At 32.2% G+C, this 21,666-nt stretch overlaps 1 protein-coding gene across 2 annotated transcripts in view; it reads right to left on the bottom strand.

Annotated features, from left to right (window-relative positions):
* The window catches only part of WAPL (WAPL cohesin release factor), a 67,453-nt gene that overhangs the window by 11,372 nt on the left and 34,415 nt on the right, over nucleotides 1-21,666 (bottom strand). For both annotated transcript variants that reach the window (XM_006915452.2, XM_006915453.2), the window contains exons 5-13: nucleotides 12,180-12,275; nucleotides 10,980-11,132; nucleotides 10,570-10,706; nucleotides 9,735-9,846; nucleotides 7,832-8,059; nucleotides 4,587-4,698; nucleotides 4,154-4,251; nucleotides 3,110-3,186; nucleotides 282-457 (exon numbers count right to left, since the gene is read on the bottom strand). In XM_006915452.2, the coding sequence (XP_006915514.1) occupies nucleotides 282-457; nucleotides 3,110-3,186; nucleotides 4,154-4,251; nucleotides 4,587-4,698; nucleotides 7,832-8,059; nucleotides 9,735-9,846; nucleotides 10,570-10,706; nucleotides 10,980-11,132; nucleotides 12,180-12,275 (1,189 nt within the window). The remainder of the gene's footprint in view (nucleotides 1-281; nucleotides 458-3,109; nucleotides 3,187-4,153; nucleotides 4,252-4,586; nucleotides 4,699-7,831; nucleotides 8,060-9,734; nucleotides 9,847-10,569; nucleotides 10,707-10,979; nucleotides 11,133-12,179; nucleotides 12,276-21,666) is intronic.

Below are 21,666 nucleotides of genomic sequence, written 5' to 3'. Positions count from 1 at the left end.
AAATTGTTACTGATTCTTCATCATGACACTAACAACCAATATTTATTAACACAGATATTAAAATTTAGAAATGTTGACTGTCATATTTCCAATCCAAGCTACAAGGCTGGTTCTAAAAATACCAACTCCTAAAAAGCAGTTAAATCTATGTATGAATAAGTGAACTGCATGATGACAATTAAAAAATCACAACATCAAGAAAGGAAGAAACAAAGGGACTAACTTATTTTTACATGTAACATAAAATCTTCCAATGAGACTATGTAGAAAATATTACTTACCATTATCATTAGTTAAATTGAGCAACACCCCAATGATGGCCCTCATGCAGTCTTCCACTGCTTTGCCCACATGGTTAGCTACATTCTGCTGAGGCAGAGGCTTACTGACAGGTAAGCATATACTGTTCTCAGCACGGTTATACTGCTGAATCAATTCTTCACAATGTTGTAATGCTCTTAAGAAAAAACAAAATGTAGACTATTATGCTAAATGAAAACAGTCAGAATTTCTACTTACTTGGCCCTTACTGTTTTAAATGTCATAATGCTGCCAAATTAGTTTACTTTCCTATTCCCAAAGTTATAATGTATTAACTATTCAATCATGCACCAAGACCAAGCATTATCACACTAGCTGCTAAATTTTGTCTTATTTTGGCAAAACTTAATCATTTAAATTTTTCTAGGCAAAGTTACAATTATTAACTCAATACAGATATTTATCCTACAGTTGTCCACCATTTTACCAATCTCTCCAACCAAGAGACTTAGCACAATCCCTCTCCAAACAAAGTAAAATTTTCAGAGCTAACAATGAACATTCCTGAATTTCATTTAGATGTTTTTCATTCTGAATGCATACTCTTAAGCAGGTAGTTAATATTTATATTAATGTTGCACAATAAATATCCTCGTATAGATGAGTATTAAATACTTCATTAACATTAAAGCAAGTTAAAGAGCAAATGATGAGGTCATTTAACTGACATGTTTCCTGAAAGACAGATAAGGTTTCAGCTGCGCCCAAGGGTTCTCAAGATGCTACCCCAAATACCAAGGAAATGTATGCTTAAGCAGGTCTAGTATTTCTAAAGACTCTCCTTAAATCACCAAGTCCATTTAAAAAGTCTATGAGATATGTAAACTGACTCTGTCAGTTGATTCTTCATATACTATATGCCACACAAAACACTTAAAGAAAACTACTACAGCTCCACCACCCCCACCCCGCCCATCCCCGCCGCTCCCCACCCCCAGGCTGCTCCTGAAAACAAACACTCTGGTTAGGAAGGTGTTCCTCATGTCTAATCTAAAATAATTTGTTTAGGTGTTTGAGGATGTTAGCCAGAACTACCATGCTGTTACTGTTAACTGTCTTAAGTAGTCCTGAGCTACATCTGTAGTTTGGGGTGGGAGGTGGGTGAATGGCAGAGGTATATTATTTAATTTTTCCATATGCTATCCCTGCATTTATCAGGGTTCCATAGAAATGGTTAAAAAAAAAGATGAGTGATCTTTTAGAAACATCCAATTCTGACCTCTACAGCTACACTTCTAAGACTTTTGATGCAAAGTTCCTAACTACAATGGAAGAGCTAAAACCAGTCATATTAAATACCTCCTTTTAGAAGGCATTTGTCAGGAGTCATGAAGTATACAGGAAACATTTAAAAACTAACAGATTTAACTTACAAGATTACTCTCTTTTAAGGGAGGGTAAAACATAGTTTTAAAATAAATAAACTAGACCATATTCCTTAAGGGTATTAAGTGTAACACAAAATTTATAAAATACAAGACAAAAAAAAAAGATGGAGGGGAAATTTACAGGTTAAAAAAGTCTATAAACAAGACTACTAGAAATTTGAGACTGGAAATTGAATACTGACTGGACATACGATAATATTAAGCAATTAATAATTTATAGGGTATGAAAATGGTATTGTGGTTATAGTTTTGAGTCCTCTTTTAGAGATGATGTACTTAAATATTTATGAAAGAAATTAAGAAATCTGTAATTTGCTTCAAAATAATTATAACGTACATGTTACCTCAATAAACTTGAGAGAGAAAGAGAGAGAGAGGGGAGAGAGAGAAGTTGGAGTGGATAAGAATACAGATAGAAAAACAAGACTGGCCATGACTGATAATGATTCAAGCTGAATGATGTGTACATCAGGGTTTATCATACTATTTTGTCTCCTTTTTTCATGATTGGAATTCTTCAAAATTAGAGGTTAATAAAACACAGATAAACTTAAGTCAGGTTATAGTGAGCCTTTGATATTATACTCTATACATGCAAAAACAGTAAAGAACCACAGAGATTTGGAGTTTGGGATTATATTTATAGAGCAGAGATTTGAGGAAGGTTAATTCCCTGTGGCACTTGTATTGGACAGGTTAGAGGCTAGAGGACCAGGGCAGAGATATCAAGAACGAAGATAGAGATATTAGAAAGAGGCCCTTGCACTGAGGTGATAGCATTAGCCTAATGTTGTAAAAGTTAGGCTGAGAAAGTGTGGAATGAAGAAAACAAGCATAAACAAAGAACAGAAGAGGCCAGTAAAGTTCATCTACAATAAAAATAAGGACTAATATTTACTGTTTATGCCAAGCACTGTTCTAGGCTTTATACACATAAACTCCTTTAATATATATTGTTCATAATACATATTATATACAACATACAAGAGACATTTAAAAATCATTTTTTTAAAAAGTTTCAAAAAATGTATTTCATATACACATATACTACTTAATATACACATTTTAAGTTATACATAACTTAAAATATAATAACATGTATATTAATTCTTTTTATTGTAACAACAACTTTGGGTAAGGAGATACAATTATTAACGCCCCTCTGAAGAACCTGTAGCAAGTGACTTGCCCAAGTTTATAGCGCTAAAGTTAGAAAGCTAGGATCCACACTCAGTCATTCTGGCTCTAGAATCTTTCCTAACTTTTGTACTATAGTGTATTGCTTCTGGTTCACAGAACTTAACAGAAGTATTTTATGTTAGAAGGTAATACAATTTTATTTCCTTTAGAGTAAATCCAAATGCTTTAAAAAAAAAACTGGGTATTTCAGGAAAACTTACTTAGCTGATGAAACAATGAGTTGTGAATCTTTGTATGCTATCAGGTAGCTCTGATTCTCTGGATTATGCACTGTTACCTAAAAGGACAAAATTTGAAATGATTGTGGCAATCCGTAACTTTCATTCATTCACATACAACGCACTGTATGTCTGGTGCTCTAAAAGACGTAGATTCAACCCTTGTCATCTAAGTGGATAACAACCCGCATGCTCCAGATTTAAAATAATAGAGCTATTACTTTATTATAAAATTAAAATATCGCTGTTATAATTGCTTACTCATAATTCATGTATTCTGTGCCATTCATTCACTGTAATGAATCACCAAGCACTTTGAATGTCAGAAGAGCAATTTCTAACTTGTAAATTAATACTTTGAAGTTCTTAAGTGGATTAATTTAGAATAACGAAAATATATATGTTTATCGAATGTACCTGAAGCATTCTAGATCAGAGAAGTAACATTTTCAATTTCAACTATGCCAGGAACTTTTAATTCACACTAGATTATTTTCTCATAGATCTTTCAAAGAGCACCTAGCTAATCCAATCTGGTCAACACACAACCTATGCATCCTGAAATTCACTGACAACATAAATTCTATACTAAACTAGGTTAAGTTTTCATAAAAGCCAGAGAAGAAATATACGTATCATTCTTCAAAGCCAGATATAATGAGCTGTGATTACAAACAATCTGACTCAAATAGCTAAATCAAGAAAATTCTTACTAATTGAAAAACAAAACAAAAATCTGACCGCACTTAACTATCATTTTCCACAAAAAAGTTAATTTAGTAGAATTCCATTATAAAGAACAATAACATTTGTCAATATAAATAAACGACACGCAAGGTTTCATATAGAGCAATATACATATTCTTAAAAGACTACACTGCTCATTTAACTTGTTCATTAACATTGGTTGCTCAAAGAATGCATTATAATTTCAATTTGGATTTTAAAAAGTGAAACTCCTGGGATATATATTTGGCAGTCACGATTAAGATTAAATAATTTTCCCCAATAATTATCTATACTTACACTTTCTAAAACTCGTAAACATCTCTCTGCTCCCCATAATGAGGCTACTAGTTTCTCTTCATCCTCATCTCTACTTAGATGATCCACACATTCTTTCACTAAAAGAAATGGGTATAAATTAGTATGTTTCTTCATCTCAACACCTACTCCCCCTTAACTAACATTAAAAGCCACCTGTACACATGCTATAAATATGAACATTATTTATTCTAAGTTTTACACCATGTTTGTTGAATGTATGAGATTCTAATTTATTGTAATTATTTTATTTCCATAACTCTAAGTGTTAGTGCAGTTCCTTTAAAAGTTATATTTACAAGATGCTACTAAAACAGATCTTTTCAAACTGATGTAATTATTTTCTAAAGAATGTAAATATTTTCTTTCAGCTTTTAAATAATATATTAAAATGGTATATGTGTATATATCATACCTTTATCTACAATATGATCCAGACCACCCAAAAGCCGGAGTTCTTCTTTAAACCAATCTCCTGCTCGTTTAGAAGTAAGAGACAGCAACGTCTCCATAGCCAAATGTCCAGTCTAAAAATCAGAAGTACCATTAATGAATACTGACTCTTAGCAATAATTCTGAGACAACACTCTGAGATTGTTTTTCTTTAGAAAAGTTAGCTGCCCATTGAATTCTTCATAATATGGTTAAGTGCTTTTATAAATAAAACTGAACTACTTTTAATTTTTATCAGAATAGTCTAAGTTGAAAAAAATGTTTTTAACCATTGGCTTGTTTTCATGGAGAAAACTTATTACTAAAAGTAGCCTATCCTTTATGAGTTCAATAAAATCTATAACAGCATTGTTATTTCTACAGTATAGAGGCTCAAGGGTGGGATTGCTGACTCTAAGTGTACATGTACTTTAACTGTAAATCAGTATGTTGGATTAATTTACCACAAAGGATGTAACAAGTAATGTTCTAGGAGCAAAGTTGCCCTGAATCCTCAAAAGCACAAGTTATCACTTCAAATTTTTGTCTAAGGGTAAAAAATGGCATCCTATTGCTGTGGTTTGTATTTTTTTAACTACAGTAAACTTCAACATTTTTTCACATATTTATTAGTTAACTGTGTTTCCTCTGTCAATTCTTCTTTCCTTATTTTCCTGCAAGGTTGCTTGTCTTCTTCTTATTGTTCCATATATTTTCTTATTTATTCCAAATAAATAACTTTTAGTGTTCCAGATTCGCCAGGCTTAAATTTAGTGTTACTTTTAGTGTTCCAGATTCACCAGGCTTAAATTTTATATTGCAGGGTTAGCAGCTTGGATACACACCATGTGGCCACCATAACAAAACTACATATAAATAATGACTCAGGACTACCAGTAGAGGAAGCACAGAACAGTAAGTAAGAGTCTCAGTTACAACCAGACTAAAGTTTTCTCTCTTTATTTGACTTTAATTATTATTTTTCTTTTCTATTCTATTTCTTTTTAAAAGCATACAGCTACTACCTCCTCCACATAAAAAGTAATCTGGTTCTTGTGGAAATAAGAAACTACAGCATAACAAAAGAAATGCTTAATTAGCAAAGCTGAAAAAACCTGACTTTCTTCCCAAAGCTTCTTTCCTTTGAAAGATGCAAGTTTATATTAGGTCCTCCTGGCCTATTTGGAACTGAATATAAATGAGATACCTAGAAATGCAAAAAACAAATCTTACCAGCAAATTTTAGTATTACAGATTTAGAAGAGATCTAGAATATTTTAGTCTAATCTGTAATAGGGTTAATATTAATGTCCAAAGTTAAAAATATAGACCTAGAATACTATAAGACAGATTCAACCATGCCCAATTCTCATTAAGAGTCCCTGGAGGAGTAATTTAAAGAGATTGGTTCAGGTATATTAGCTAGTGAGTCACAGTAGTAAAGCTGAAGCCTACCTAATGAGGCTTTATTTAGGAAGAAAGAGGATAATAACTTGATGTTAATATAGCAAAAGCTCTTAAGTTTTTAATGCTAAAAGGGAACTTTATTATTTGTTTCTACTAGCACAAAAAGGACTGTTTAGTATTTTAGGCTATTTTCAGTATATTATAAGCTAGAATTTTAAACAGCCTATAATTCAAACATTTTATTTGAAAACATGAATACTCCTCAAAGAGTTAAGCACAGCCAAACCCATTAATCAGAATACTGTACTCAACAACTGTTAGCTCTCAGTTCTTTGAATTACAGCTGAAAGCATTAAAATTTTTTAAATTATCTCTCCATGGCACATAAGGAGTGGCAATTTATTTCAAGGGAGAAATTAAGCAATCAATAAAACAAAACTTATGTACAGGAGATAGTCACTGTACAAAACAAAGTCTACTTAAGATTAAAAACAAACAATATTCAAGAACAGCTGAAGTTAGGAGGGAAAAAAGAGGCATCTTAAAATTAGCAACTGTGTTCTGGCTTTAATCACGTGAATAAACTATTTAACACAATATAAGAAAGTTATTATATTGGCATTTACCATCCTAATAAATTCAATAAACCATGGAGAAAAAAAATCAATGAACAAGTTTATCACTATATATTCCTTATACCAAAATGCCTGGAAAGAATCTAAATGTGGAACAACATGGGAGACCAAAAAATAAAGGTACACTTATTCAATTATGCAACAAATAAAAATTATAAATTCAAATTTATTCTTCTGTACCATTAAAAAATTGGTATGTGTTGTAAAAATGTTAAAAGTAAATATAAATTATGAATACATTTTAACAACAGTGTAAAAATGGTTGGTGAGGTAGAGATTCCATTTATCTACCATCTGAGCATACATGTCAATTTTGAACCTTACCTTTTAATGTTAACTTGCTTTTCTTCTAAACCCCCACTTTCCCCAAATTTATTCCCTACAACAATATCCTTAAGTTGTATCTGGCTAGCGTAAAGCATTTTGTAATTTCTGAAGAAAATGCTGCAGTCTTCAGTTTAGCAGACAGTAGAAAAAACAATGTTTATATAGTTTAAACAATGGAAATATCTGAAAGGTTATATAAACAAACATTTTTTCAAAATGACAAGGCCAGTTATCTTCTACCAACCTAGTAACCCTAGAGGATAGTACTGATTCTGCAAGTAAAAATGAGGAAAGAAAACTGGAATCAACCAAAAGCAACAGTCATCTTGAACTTGGAGAGATGTGTTGAGCATAAGGGTAGCTACTGGCCATGACTCCAATTATTGCTCTAGGGAGGGCAGGTGCCTTGGAATCTTCCTTCTGAGTCTTGGTCCCTTGAAGTAGTTAATAAGATACCCTTAGAAACTCTGGAATAAGTGAATGCTCACTAAAAATGGCCCTTGCAAATCCTCTGAATCTTTATTCCTGAAAACCACAGAGAATGAGAATTTGAAATTCCTAATAGCCAAACCCAAATGTAGTTTCTAGTTTCTATATTAAAAAGAAAAAAAAAAAAAATCAAGAGAAAAGGATCAGGCAAAAATGCAATAAAAATTTACTGGCAAAAAAGTAAATAGAGATGAACTAGTTTAGGAACTTCAGGCAGGGAAGAGAATTATGCTCAGAACTCAACCTTAGAAGAATTTGCCAAATTGTAAACCAAGAGGTTAAATAATTGTCCAAGGTCATATACTTGCTGCGACTAATTTAAAACTTTCTGAAATTAACTTTCATTTTACAGTAGAAGGAAGGAACCCACCGTTATATTTTCTAGATCAAGATGCTTGTTGTGTACGGTTTCACAGAGCCTTCGAATTTTTTCCTTGATTTTGTTCATGTCTTTTTCATTCAGTAGCTTAGCTGAAGAAGCATCTTGTTCCAGTTCTAGAAGTCGAATCATTAGATCTAGGCTAGCTCTATCAAGATCCATGTTCAAACGATCTCTACTCAATATGTACATGAGGGCAGCTGTACAAAGGGACAGATTCTTCAACAGAACCAAAAAGAAAAGTTAATGTAATCAATTTTGAGAAATAAGACCATTTACATTTATTCCCATAGTAGAAACCTTGAAAATGTTTTATTCAGTGATCCTCCTTAAAATTTTCTAGAGAAATGTGAAATAATTAAATAAATAATTATTTAATTCATTATTAAATAATTTAACAAATAAATAAAAATTTTCCTTTCTATTGATCTTCCCTACATGAATGCTTCAAAGCTAGACGAATATAAGTGGAAGTACATACTTCTTTGACCATTCCGCTAAATGAAGGGTTTACAAAACATTTTTTTTCAGCCATCTATCTACCTATCTACATACCTACTTACTTATCTATCTAATCCTATGTTGCAACACACTTCACACTCTTTATTTTTATGATTAAAGTTGAATTTCAGTGTAAAATCAATGTGTTTTAAAATCTGTACCAGAAACTTAGCTACTTATTTCTAGAAAATAAACACAGCTGAGTTTGTGTTAATACATAAAACTAAGATGTCCAAATAAACACATTTAGACTCATTTCTTTAAAACAAACCAATCAACCCATCAGATATGGATGAACCAAGTAATTAAAAATAAAAAATATGTGTTCTCAAAATCATTCAAATCAGGTAGTCAGTACTGTTTATAATAGGTACTGAAATCTATAAGTAATGAAGGCGATACAGTTTAGGTTTGCATTAATACAACAAAAAGGTCTACGTTGGGATACTCCAACATGAGATATACTACACTTATTTCAATGCACAGAAACACAATTAACTAGTATCTAAAGATTTAAACTTTGAATCCCCGTAAGTAGAGAAATTTCAAACTAATTAAATGTTTACACAGCAAATTACTTATGGATTAGGATGCCACAGTATAGACCTTGGGAGATCCACTGCCCCCAAAACACATACTAATGCCCTGGTTGTCCCATAACTGCATAACAAAGCAAATTAATAATTCTCTTCTCTTCCTCCTCATGGTTTTGTATATACTACAACTTGGTAATGGAGTTATCCTCACTCAGGGTTAAGTACCTTGCTTTTCGTTTCAGAAGACTAGATATGTCACCTAATTTGCATTTAGAACATAATTTCCTTGAACAAAAATATAATCGAGCCATGTCAAAATATCATTATTGATAATGATTAGTAATGATTATTTTTTCTAACTCTGAAATGTAAAACCTTTTATTACATATTTTTAACAGAAAGCATCAAAGCAAAAATGAAAATGAGGAATTAATCCCTTTTCACAATGGGCTATGGTCCTAGATTCAACATTCACACAAAATGCTTTAAAAAAATAATTCAAGACCTTTTTTTTCATGCAACTGATATCAAACGGTAGTAAAAGATTTTTTTCAGTACTTTCTGATTAGAGGAAATTACTGATTACAGATTTAAATATCCAGTATGGCATGGTGTGTTAGCTATGGTTAAGTGGTGATGATGTTTTAATAAGTGAAAAAAATGTCTTGAGAAAATAATCTTAAACGATTCATTAAGCAAAAACTTCTGTTGTAAAGCTCTATATATTCAGCAAATAAAACTCAACCCATAATTAGGAAATACTTATATATATGAATATCCAATAAAGATATTGTTCAATAGCCAAATAGACTAGAATTTTTAAATAATGCTTCTTGATCCCAGAAACTTAAAAATACCTGATGGTGCTGGGAATCATCCAAGGTTTTAAAGACCATTGCTACCATTCCATGTGCTCTCAGATGCATTCGAAAACTGGGCATGGCACATTTAGTAGCCAAGCTAATAACACTAGAAGAAAACAGACTGGGTTAGGGAAACTGAAAATAGCAAGTGCATTAGTTTTTTCTTTGCACAATACCAAACAAGCAAATGGGGGTAGGGTGTATCAAAGTACCATACAGATCACAGCATCAAAAATGTGAGCAAACCAAATTATTAAAAATTTACTCATGCCTAATATGTGATTAGGTATACTGTATTAAAATATAAAAATAACAAATGATCATCTTTAGTTTATTTCTTACATTACTACTACCATTAAAAGAAAAGTCTCAGCTACGTTTCATAATGCTTATGACATATGAAGATTATAAGATTATAAATAATGTTTGATTGGATATAGTCTAATTGACTAGATAATTCAATACAATTAAAACATTTACTCCATTATAGTATGCAAAAGATGATCCAAAACAAAGCATGCTTAAATTAACCAAATTTGTCACTTGCATGTCTAAACTTCTGGTCTAAAAAAGAACTTAAAGATTCTTTAGAATAATGCTTTTTTCAAGCATGTAGAAACTGCAGCCTATACTTTGCTAAAAAGCTATGATCATCCAACTTTCCTTTGTCCATGTAGAATCAAGGCTTTATAAGAAATCAGTCACATTTTAATTTATTTTATAAACTACATCTATGATAACAAAATCACAAATGCCTGGCTCTATCCACTTGGTAAATTTTAATGATACAGCGAGCATACAATTATCAGATGTAAAAATGAGATCTTACCTAAGGCAACGTGTGTTTAGAGGCTGAGTGCTCTTTAAACCACTTAACAAGTACTCAATGTCATCAGTGAACTCTTGATTTTCACCAAATTCCACCACATCATTGAAGTGCTTCACGTGCTGAACAACGGTATATAACTGCCAAGAAAAAGTCAGTCCACCTCTTTTGTAACTATGAACTAGCATATTTAGTTAAACCTATGGGCTTGCTATACTTTACTTAAAAAGTGTATAAAATAGTTTATTAGATGACAACTGAAAAAAAATTTTAAAACATCGGTAATACTAGGACAAGAAAAGTCTGTGACTCAAAACTGTGAATATCAATGTACTGTACTTGTTCAAGACATTAAAAGGCTAAATGCTTCATACAAAAATATCTATGTGCAATAAAACTATATGGCTGCTTACTTCTTTGTCTTCTTTTCTGCATTTTAGTGCAGTAACTATATCTTGGTAGGGCTGAGTAGGTATTGTCACAGTCTTTATCACTTTGGGTGGTGGTGCAGGAGCTTTAAAAACTCCATCATCTTTTTGATTTGGTTCCTTTGAAGACAGTCTCACCTATTAAAATAAAGGTATTAAATTAGTAGTTTTATATATATAACATCTCTTCTACCTGGCAAATTTAGCTTAAGAAAAAAGATGGGGAGAATCTTCTGAAAGGTCATAAGGGATACTTTAAAATTCCATGCAATACCAAGTAAGATTATTATGTTTTACTCACAAAAGAACCCCTCAGGAATCCCTTCTGTTCTTTTTTTTAACCTTACATCTCACACAATTTGTTATTTGTATCCAGGGCCATTAGAAAGAATAAAGAACCACAATTACATACATAAATAGCACTGATAAGAAGCTAGGGATGGGACAGAAAAGCTTTAACAAATAAAAAAAAAATTTTAAGTACAGGTAGAAATAAATAGTCACAATAAGAGCACAATATATAATTACTAATTAGAACAATGAAGATTTTATACTAGTAAAAGGAGTTTAGTAAATTCGACTCAAGAAGGCAGGAAAACTATATATTTTAGAAAGATCTCTAATTCCTAACCTTTTTTGTTGTTATAAAAAACTCACTTCTTGATAGCTCCAGATGACTGAAAAGTTAACATTTATCTACAAGTATTAATGTATGGACCTACCAATTATTCTGAAAAAAAAAAAAAAAATATGATAAGAATCTTTTTCAAAAGTGTTTTGAATTGAAAGGTATTACTAGAATGCAGAAAAAAGTTCTCTAAAAAGCTAATTAACAACTCAAAGCCACAATCTATGTGGGATGTAACTTATAATACAGCTCTTATCTTAATAACTAATATAAATTTCAAATATGGAATAATTTTCCCTTACACACTAAATACTACAATTCCATAAAATGTGGGTCAGAAGTAAAAACTGGTCCAATATTTTTTAAGGCTTTTATTTATAACCTACTAACAGAATTCCTGTAATCCTATCTACAATCTTCACTTGTCCAATGAATTAAACTAAAGCCACTAAATTTTGATGAGGAAGTCCAAAATAAATCATTAAACGGGAAAGTCACATTCAAATTACAAAGACAGCAAATTAAACATACAAAATTAAAAAGTACAGTTCACTTACTGTGACACTCTGAGGTTTTACTACTGGTGGCCCAGGGAGTTCTTCTGAGTCTGGATGGTTCCAATGTCTGGCATTATATACAGCTTTTGTAGGAGACTAGAGAAATGAGAAAAGGATCAACTGTTTTCATCTTTGCATCCTTATAAAACTGTCTCATTTAATAAAATAAAAATCATAATGGATAATTTAAATGCATAAATATATATCCTAGACAGAGCAGGATAGACAATATCTGGCTTGTATTCTCACCATGCTCCCATGCCTACACAGACAAGGAATCACTGTGGTATTCTACCACAAAATCAGTGCTCTGGGCAACTAGAAGAAGCAATTAAACCTCTTGCCAGGCTTGTACTACCTTATTAAGCAATATAGTTAATTCAACATATTCTTTATTCCTCATGCTACTGATTCATGCCCCATATTCTCCTAAAAATGGAAATCGGGCAGCTTACGACAAGTGATAAAGGCCCATATTCATTTAAGTGAAACTGTTGAGGCCAGGTGAGTGCCATTATTCAAGTTTTCAAATTCTATAAAGATAAATGTGGTACATATGCTATGTGTTACAAAACAGTGAAGAAGTCTAAAGCAGTACTAAGTAACAACATCCATGATTTCTACAGCAAAATGTATACATATTCACACTAAGGATATTGCCCTACCTCAGGGTAGTTTGCTGGCAAATCAATTTACTATAAACTTAATGAAAAACACTTTTAGTTTAACACTCTGAATTTCATAATTGAGAATAAAGAACTGTGAGCCTATATAATCAAAACCATAAGATTCAATCTGTATAAAAGAAATCCTCACTTTAAAAAAGAGATTGATTAAACAAAGATCGACAACATTTTCTCATCCTAAAAATGTTTTGTCTTTTAACCTTCAAATAAATGGTTTGAATCTCATTAGATTTTGTTTATGAGTGTAATAATCTTCTTATTTTCAGTACTACATACAAAGAATATACAAATGGAGAAACATACTTCAAGACTGGCCAAAAATCTACATCAAAAAATTAATCACCTTCTCTTACTAGTTGCAGTGAACTAACATAATTGGAATTAAGCATCATACAAAATGACCTTTTTATATAAATATTGTCTTTATAATAATCATACTGTGACATCAAGACAACTTTTAAAAGATAAAAGTTTAAATTGATTCACTTATTAAATGTGTTAAGAAAATCTTAATGCTAAAAGAAATCCTACTATGAAACTTAAAGTAGAAAGTCATTTGTATTCTGTATACAGACTGATTTTTCTTATAAAACATGTTCGCATAAAGTGATAATGCATTAGTAATCTAAAATAATTTATGCATCATGCAATGAACTGATTAGGCCTTTTGAGGCACAACTACATTGACACTCAAACATCAGCCTGCTAGCTGTTAGACCCTCTACCTCCATTTAAGTGACTTCTAATATCCAAAGCACAATCATAAATCTAGGAAGATAACCAATGCCAAAAGAATAGGTGCCTCCAAGTTCAAGCACTTTACACCTCCTTTTAAAAAGCACTGATTTCAGGTAATATACAATCTTTGGGTTAATAAAAAGATTATCTGGTTCCAGAGGTAACAAAATAGCAGGGCAGGTCAAGGTTCTAAATTAAATTGACACCATTCTAGTTAACTGTGAGTAGCAACATGAACAGCTAACAAAGTAAACTCAGGAACTAAATCATCTGGATTAAAATCCAGATAAATGGTAAGCTCTACTACTACTTGTTGCTAAACATTTTTCTCATCTGTAAAATGAGGTTAATAACAGTAACTACTGCAATGGGTTGTTGTGAAGATTGAATAAATATATGTAAAATACTTACAAGGGTGCCTGAAACAGTATGAGCTATATAAGTATTATTATCGATAATACTAATGATAACAGGATATGATAATGTGCAATTGAGTCCAGCATCATCATAAGATTGGACTATATGGTCTACCCACCTAACAGAGGGACTGTGATAAACAAATGGAATAAATGACATGCAAACATTCCATTAACAAGCATTATTATAAAAGGCAGACCAGGATATACTGTTCTAACTCATCTCAAAAGTCCTTGAACAATATCCCTGATGGATATAGATGCAAAAAATCCTCAATAAAATACTAGAAAACTGAATTCAACAGCACAGTAAAAGGATCACACACCTTGACCAAGTGGGCTTCATCTCTGGGATACAAAGATGGATCAACACGAAAATCAACCAATGTAATACACCATATTAACAGGAGGACAAATATTACATGATCATCTCAATTGGTGTAGAAAAAGCATCTGACAAAATTCAACACCCTTTCATGATAAAAACACTCAACGAACTAGGAATAGAAGGAAATTATCTCAACATATTAAAAGGTCATATATGAAAAGCCCACAACACAACTAACATCTTCAACAATGAAAAACTGAAAGCTTTTCCTCTAAGATCAAGAACAAGACACGGATGGCCCCTCTCACTACTTCAATTCAACACAGGACTGAACACACAGCAAAAGCAATTAGGCAAGAAAATGAAATCAGAAAAGAAGTAAAATTTTCTCAGTTCAGATGACAAGCTCTTATATGTAGAAACCCCAGAAGATCGATCTCTCTCTCTCTCTCTCTCACAACACACACTTTTAGAATGTAATGAGTAAAATTGCACAATACAAAATCAACATATAAAAATCAGATGCATTTCTATACAACAAAAAGCAATCCAAAGAAGGAAATGAAGAAAATCCCATTTATCATAGCCTCAAAAATAATAAAATATTAGGAATAAACTTAACCAAAGTGACTTAAAAGATTCAATACATTCCTATCAAAATCCCAATGGTATTTTTAACAGAAATAGAAAAAAAAAACCTAAAATTCATATGAAATCAAAAACAACCTTGAAATAGCCAAAACAATCTTGAGAAATAACAAAAAAACTGGAAGACTCACACTTCCTAATTTCAAAACATACCACAAAAGTACCATAATCAAAACAGGAGGGTACTGGCAAAGCAGATATATAGATCAATAGAAGAGAATGGAGAAAAATTAATCCATACATATATGGTTAAATGATCTTCACCAAGGATGCCAAGACTACACAATGGGAACAGTCTCTTCAACAAACGGTGCTGGGAAACTGGATTACACAAAAAGCAACTCAAAATGGACTAAAGACTTAAACATAACACCTGAAACTGTAAAACTCCAAGAGAAAATGTGAAAAACATACCTAACTACAGGTCTTGCCAATGACTTCTTTGATACGACACCAAAAGCACAAGCAACAGAAGCAAACACAGACAAGCAGGATAACATCAAATTAAAAGGTCTGCACAGCAAAGGACATGATCGAGTGAAAAGGCAACCTATGAAATGGTAGAAAATATTTGCAGACCATAAAACTGATAAGTGGTTACTATGCAAAATATAGTTGACCCTTGAACAACACAGGTTTGAACTGTACAGGCCTACTGATATCCGTTTTTTTTTTTTTTCTTCCAATAAATACAGTTGGCCCTTCGTATCTGCGGGTTCGCACCTGCATCGACCAACAGCGGATTCAACCCATGGTGGATTGAAAACAGTATTTTCAGATTCCCACCTGCAAATTCCCAACTGTGGATTGAAATACTGTTTTCAATCTGGGGTTGGTTGAATCTGCACACGCAAAGGGTCAACTGTAGTTAAGTTTTTGAGGGAGTCAAGAGTTAGACATGGATTTTTGACTAGGGGTGGTGTTAGCACCCCTAAACTCCCATGTTGTTCAAGGGTCAACTATAAAAGAAACTCCTACAATTCAATAGAAAAAAAAAAAAAAAACATTAAGAAATGGGCAAAGGACTTGAATAGAAATTTCTCCAAAGACGACATACAAAAAACCAAAAGATATATGAAAAGATGATGAAGATCACTAATCATTAAGAGAAATGCAAATCAAAATCACAGCAAGGTTATCATCTCACAGCCATTAGGATGGCCATTACCAAAAGAACAGAAAAAAATAAGTGTTGGCAAAGATGCAGAGAAACTGGAACTGGTTCCTTGAGCACTGTTTGTGGGAGTTTAAATGGTGCAGCCACTATGAAATACAGCATAAAGGTTCCCCCAAAAATTGAGAACAGAACTACCATATGATCTTACATTCCCATTTTGCGGTATTTATCAAAAAGAACTGAAATCAGGATCTCCAAGAAGTATCTGCACTCCAGTGTTCACTGCAGCATTTATCACAAGAGCCAAGAAGTGGAAACAACCTGTCTATCAAACGAATGAATGAATGCTATTAGATACATCCACATAAAATTCATCCATAAAATAAAAAGAAATCCTATCATATGCTACAACATGAACACTAAGGATGTTATGCTAAATAAGCCAGTCACAGGAGGACTAATACTGCATGGTTCCACTTACATGAAATATCTAAAGTAATCAAACTCATAAAAACAGAAAGAATGGTGGTTGCTAAGGGCTGGAGGGAGGGGGAAATAGGGAGTTGCTTTTCAATGGGTACAGAGTTTCAGTCACGCAAGATGAAAAAGTTCTAGAGATCTGCTGTACGACACTGTGATTAAGCTAACAATACTGTACTGTACACTTAAAAATTTCCTGAGAGTAAACTCACGTGTTTACCATAATGAAAATTTTCAAAATGCCCTTGAAAACAATACACAGAATAACTAAGTTATATTAAAAGGATATTCAATGAACTTCCAATTTACTGTTGAACAAAGTTTTTAATGATGTTTTACCATTTTAATGCTAATGAGTAATCTATAAGAAAGTAAGTCTAATTAGAACTTCTCCCCTTGACTAATAATTGAAAGTTTTACATGGTTAATACAGGGTTTATTATAGGGAGGGGAAGGAGATAAAGATACATCCTACTATCTAAAAATTACTAAAATAAAAAAAAAATCTGGATGTGGCTAATACACATGGGGGGGGAGGGAGCGCACAGGCATATGACAGTGATTGACTGAGCTCTTTACATCATTCCAAAATGGTATAACAACCTATATGCAACACTACTGTCACATGCTAATGTCACTCAGTGAAAGTGACTGTGTATAGTATTTGCAAAAATACCATATAGCAATCAACTTTTCGTGGAAAATGAAAATAAGCCTTACCATTTAACAATCTAGCTAAGTTAACTGCGTCATTCTGATTGCGCCACCAGGCTTATCTTTAATCTTGTTAATTTTATTCTGGTTGAAAAAGCAGACATATCATATTAACCAGATATCTTTTCTCTTGTTAAAATATTTGTGAATTGTATGTTCTGCAGTCTAATGAGAATATTTAGAATAACTAGAAAGCTCTTTAAGAATACTCTAGCATTCTAAAGATTGGAATCATTTTAGCATATTTCAGTCCTAGTTATCTTAAACATAACTATTCTTTACTATTCAATCATCCAGGGCACAACAAACAAGGAGAACCTCACTCTGTTACAGTTAATCAAAAAATATACCAATGACAGACCTATGGAGCATTTATACATGGGACAGAATCCAGTTTCTGAAAATAATGGATAAAAATCAGTTTTCACAATTGTAACATCAATGCTGTGGTTAACAGATTGGCTTGTTAAATCATAATTATAAAGCAGAGGAAAGAAGATTCCTTCATGAAAAACTAAGTAGAAATGACAGCATTATGCTATTCTTCACTGAGCTGGTTTCCAAAAGAGAAAAATACTAGAATAACTGCTTTTAAGTCATATGAATTTTTAAAACAATATTACCAAATTTATTTGTTTCAAAGAAGACTATGTACTAAATGAGGTATAACCTTTAATTTAAAGGACAAACAATATGGAGAAACAAAAAAACTAAAGAAAAAATATAATCTAAAGCCAACTTAAAAAAACTGTCTATATTCTAAGGAAGACCTCTATAATCCCAAAAAGTAATTCAAAAGGGAAAAATTAATCTGGATTTGCCTTTTTAAAAAAAATGTTAAGGATGGTTTTTAAAGATGGGTATTAGAAATTCAGGGAGCTTAAGGAAGTTTTTTTTAAAATTAGGATAACTTAGCTCTCTAGAACTTTTAAGCATAATCATATAATCTTGAATTGCTCTAAACTAGGACCAAAAAACTTAAATTTTCATAATGTGTTAAATATTCAGAAGATTAAATTATTTGAGGGAAAACAGCAAATATCCCTAAACTAAAACCAAGTATGTCTGAACTGCTAAGAACTAGACATTTACGATGTTCATACAGAGCACTATGAAGAAACTATAATCCATAGGTGCAAGAGAACAGAGCTGAAAATCTTTTTTCTGCCTGATTTAATTAAGCTTTACAGATAAAACTTTTAAAGATACAGCTGCTATTTTTATAAGGAAACTATCAACTCCTATCTACATAAAGAACAATACATCCTATTACTCAGTTGCTTGTATCACTTCAAAGTATAACTGGTAGTGAAAGCTTTATAAAAGCAAGCCATTGTCACATCAGAACATATCAAGGTAATAACCTTGAAGTAGCATGAGAATGAATTCTAGGAAGGTTCATTGCTTTTCCTTCCCATTTCTTCCATGTCTTTCAATACTCTGGAAATGGAAGACCACTATCACAGAGCAAGCTGGTTCCTGACAATACAGCAACCTAAGGACTGGTAAGCCAGAGAAAAATAAGCTACCTATTTAAAAACCAATATGGGATTTCTTTTACAGCAGCTGAACCAAATCTTAAGCCAAGTTCTGAACAACCTTAACTAAAATTAGGACCAAATAATAGGACTGTACTAAATATACAAAATTTTGCCAACAATGAATATGTATACAGCAGATCCTTGAATAATGTCATTTCATTATAACACTGATGAAATGCCACAGAAACTTAATTCTAGTTTATATCAATTAACCTATGGTAAAACTGGTTTTGTTATGCATTGTTTCACCTTGAAGAAGTTCCATTAGCCAAATTAAGACAAATTTAAGCTCAAAATAAGTAATTAATTATGAATCTATCAATGACATTAGTGAAGATTTACTGTAGATACATAACCTATACACATATAACCTTTAATTTAAAGGACAAACAATATGGAGAAACAAAAAAACTAAAGAAAAAATATAATCTAAAGCCAACTTAAAAAAACTGTCTATATTCTAAGGAAGACCTCTATAATCCCAAAAAGTGACTTCCAAGAGTTATTACTAAATAAAAAAAAGCAAAGTGCAAAAGAGCACCTATAGATATTATCTTTTATGTAAGAATGAGAGCAAATTTTTTAAATTTTATTAATTTTTATAAAAAGAAGCAGAAAGAATAAAGCAGAAAATTAAAAAGGTGGTTCCCTACAAGGGGTGAGAGAAGGGTTAGAATATATCTCAATGAAGTGACCCTTCATTAAACTTACCTTTTTGTTTAGTTTTGACTTTTGGAAATAGGTTAATGTTGTACATACTCAAAAATTAAATCAGTAAGATTAGAAGGGAAAAAAACCTAAAACTGAAAGCAAACCAGAACAAATTAAAGCTACTTTTAATTCAAATGAGTGATACACTAAAGGGAAGACAGAATGACAAACGAAGAGGCAGGCAGACAGAACTCATCTAAGTAACTTATGAACACACTATTTGACTATATCCTCAGTCGGGGGCAGGGTAAAGTGGGGGCAGGACTGTAAACAAATCCTGAACACTTTAAATGCATGTATTGAAGTGGAACAGACAATGCAATGTTAATGTATGTGCATATACATGCATGTTTCCCATCACTATCTGCTAAATTGGCCAAGAAGCAATGTGCTCACCTAGAGCCCAGATTCTGATCTCCTTACTACTAAATGGAACAAAGACTCCTACTAAATGGAACAAAGACTCCTCAGAGAATGGGTTTGATTCCAGGGCTGGAGCAGAGAAACTACAAGATGAACCTGGAGTACTGTTATGCCAGAAAGTAAAGAAGTACTCATAGAATGATGGCATGTCACAGGGAAAAAAAGGCCAGCTTGAAGAAGTTCCATTAGCCAAATTAAGACAAATTTAAGCTCAAAATAAGTAATTAATTATGAACCTTAAAACAAACAAAAAAGAATTTATACGTCCATACTGATAAAAGAAAAATAAGTATATGCGGGGAAGGACGGGCTCATGATTATAGCAGTGCTGAGAACTGACTAGTGAACATGGAGGGAGTATGAGAGATAGAAACTGATTATTTTGCACCAGCATAATAAATACTAGATCAGGAAATGTATAGTAAATCTAAGTATATTCTAATGAATAGGGTATTTGAATAGTCTTATAGAATCTCTTTAAAATTGCTTTTTAGTTGCAAGGGGAAAAAAAAGAATTATACAATAGAGGAAGAGACAACCCCTTGTTTGGGTGATCATAATTAACATCCTCCAGATGTGGTACACTGAAAAGAATACATCATCACTTACACAGAATCCAAGCCTAGGATGAACAACCTGAACCCAATAATGAGGAAACTTCAGACTAAAACAAAATGAGAAGATTTTTTAAAAAAGGAATCCCCAAAACAAAATGAGAAGATTTTTTAAAAAAGGAATCAGGGGATGTCAATGTCATGAAAGATATAGAAAGACTATGGAAACATTCCAGGTTTAAGGAGAATAGAGGGATATAACAGCTAAATGAAATACCTCTCCCTAGACTGGATCCTGCACCAGAGAAGAGAAAATGCTACAAAGTATATTATTGTGTCAACTGACAAAACTGACACAACAATAGATTAGGTAAAAATACAGGAACAATGTTAAATTTACTGCAACTGCTTACTATAATGTGAACATGTAACTGACTAGGAAATATACACTGTATTTCGGGTTAAAGGGCTATAATATATATAACTTACCCTTAAATAAGTTTAAAAATTTTGTTTGTATATGAGTATATATAACACACATAAATACAGAAAGAACTGAAAAAAGCAAATGTTAGGTAATCATGGTAAGAGATAACAAATAAGTGTTGGCGAGGCTGTGGAGAAAATGAAATCCTCATTACTACTGGTAGGATTATAAACTAGTGCAACCATCTGGAAAACAGAAAGGCACTTCCTCAAAAATTAGAAACAGAACTACCATTATGACCCAACAATTCCACTTCTGGATATTTATTGGAAGAAAACGAAAACAATAATTCAAAAAGATATATGCACTCCTATGCTCATTGTGGCATTGTTTTTAAGAGCCAAGATATGAAAGCAACACAGGTGTCCAATGACATGAATGGATAAAGATGTGGGCTGTGAGTGTGTGTGGAATACTACTCAATAATAAAAAAGAATGAAATCTTGTAATTGCGATAACATGGATGGATCTAGAGAGCATTACGTTAAGTGAAATAAGTCAGACAGAGAAAGAAAAATACCATAAGATTTCACTTGTACATAAAATCTAAAATACAAAAGAAATGAATAAACAAAACAAAACAGAAACAAACTCACAGATACAGAGAACAAAATGATGGTTGGTGGGACAGGATGGGCAGAAAA

The sequence above is a fragment of the Pteropus alecto genome, unplaced genomic scaffold, assembly GCF_000325575.1.
Source record: "Pteropus alecto unplaced genomic scaffold, ASM32557v1 scaffold155, whole genome shotgun sequence".
In the NCBI taxonomy this organism is placed as follows: Eukaryota; Metazoa; Chordata; class Mammalia; order Chiroptera; family Pteropodidae; genus Pteropus; species Pteropus alecto.
Note: the sequence above shows the minus strand (reverse complement) of the source record. Positions and strands in the feature narration are given on the sequence as shown.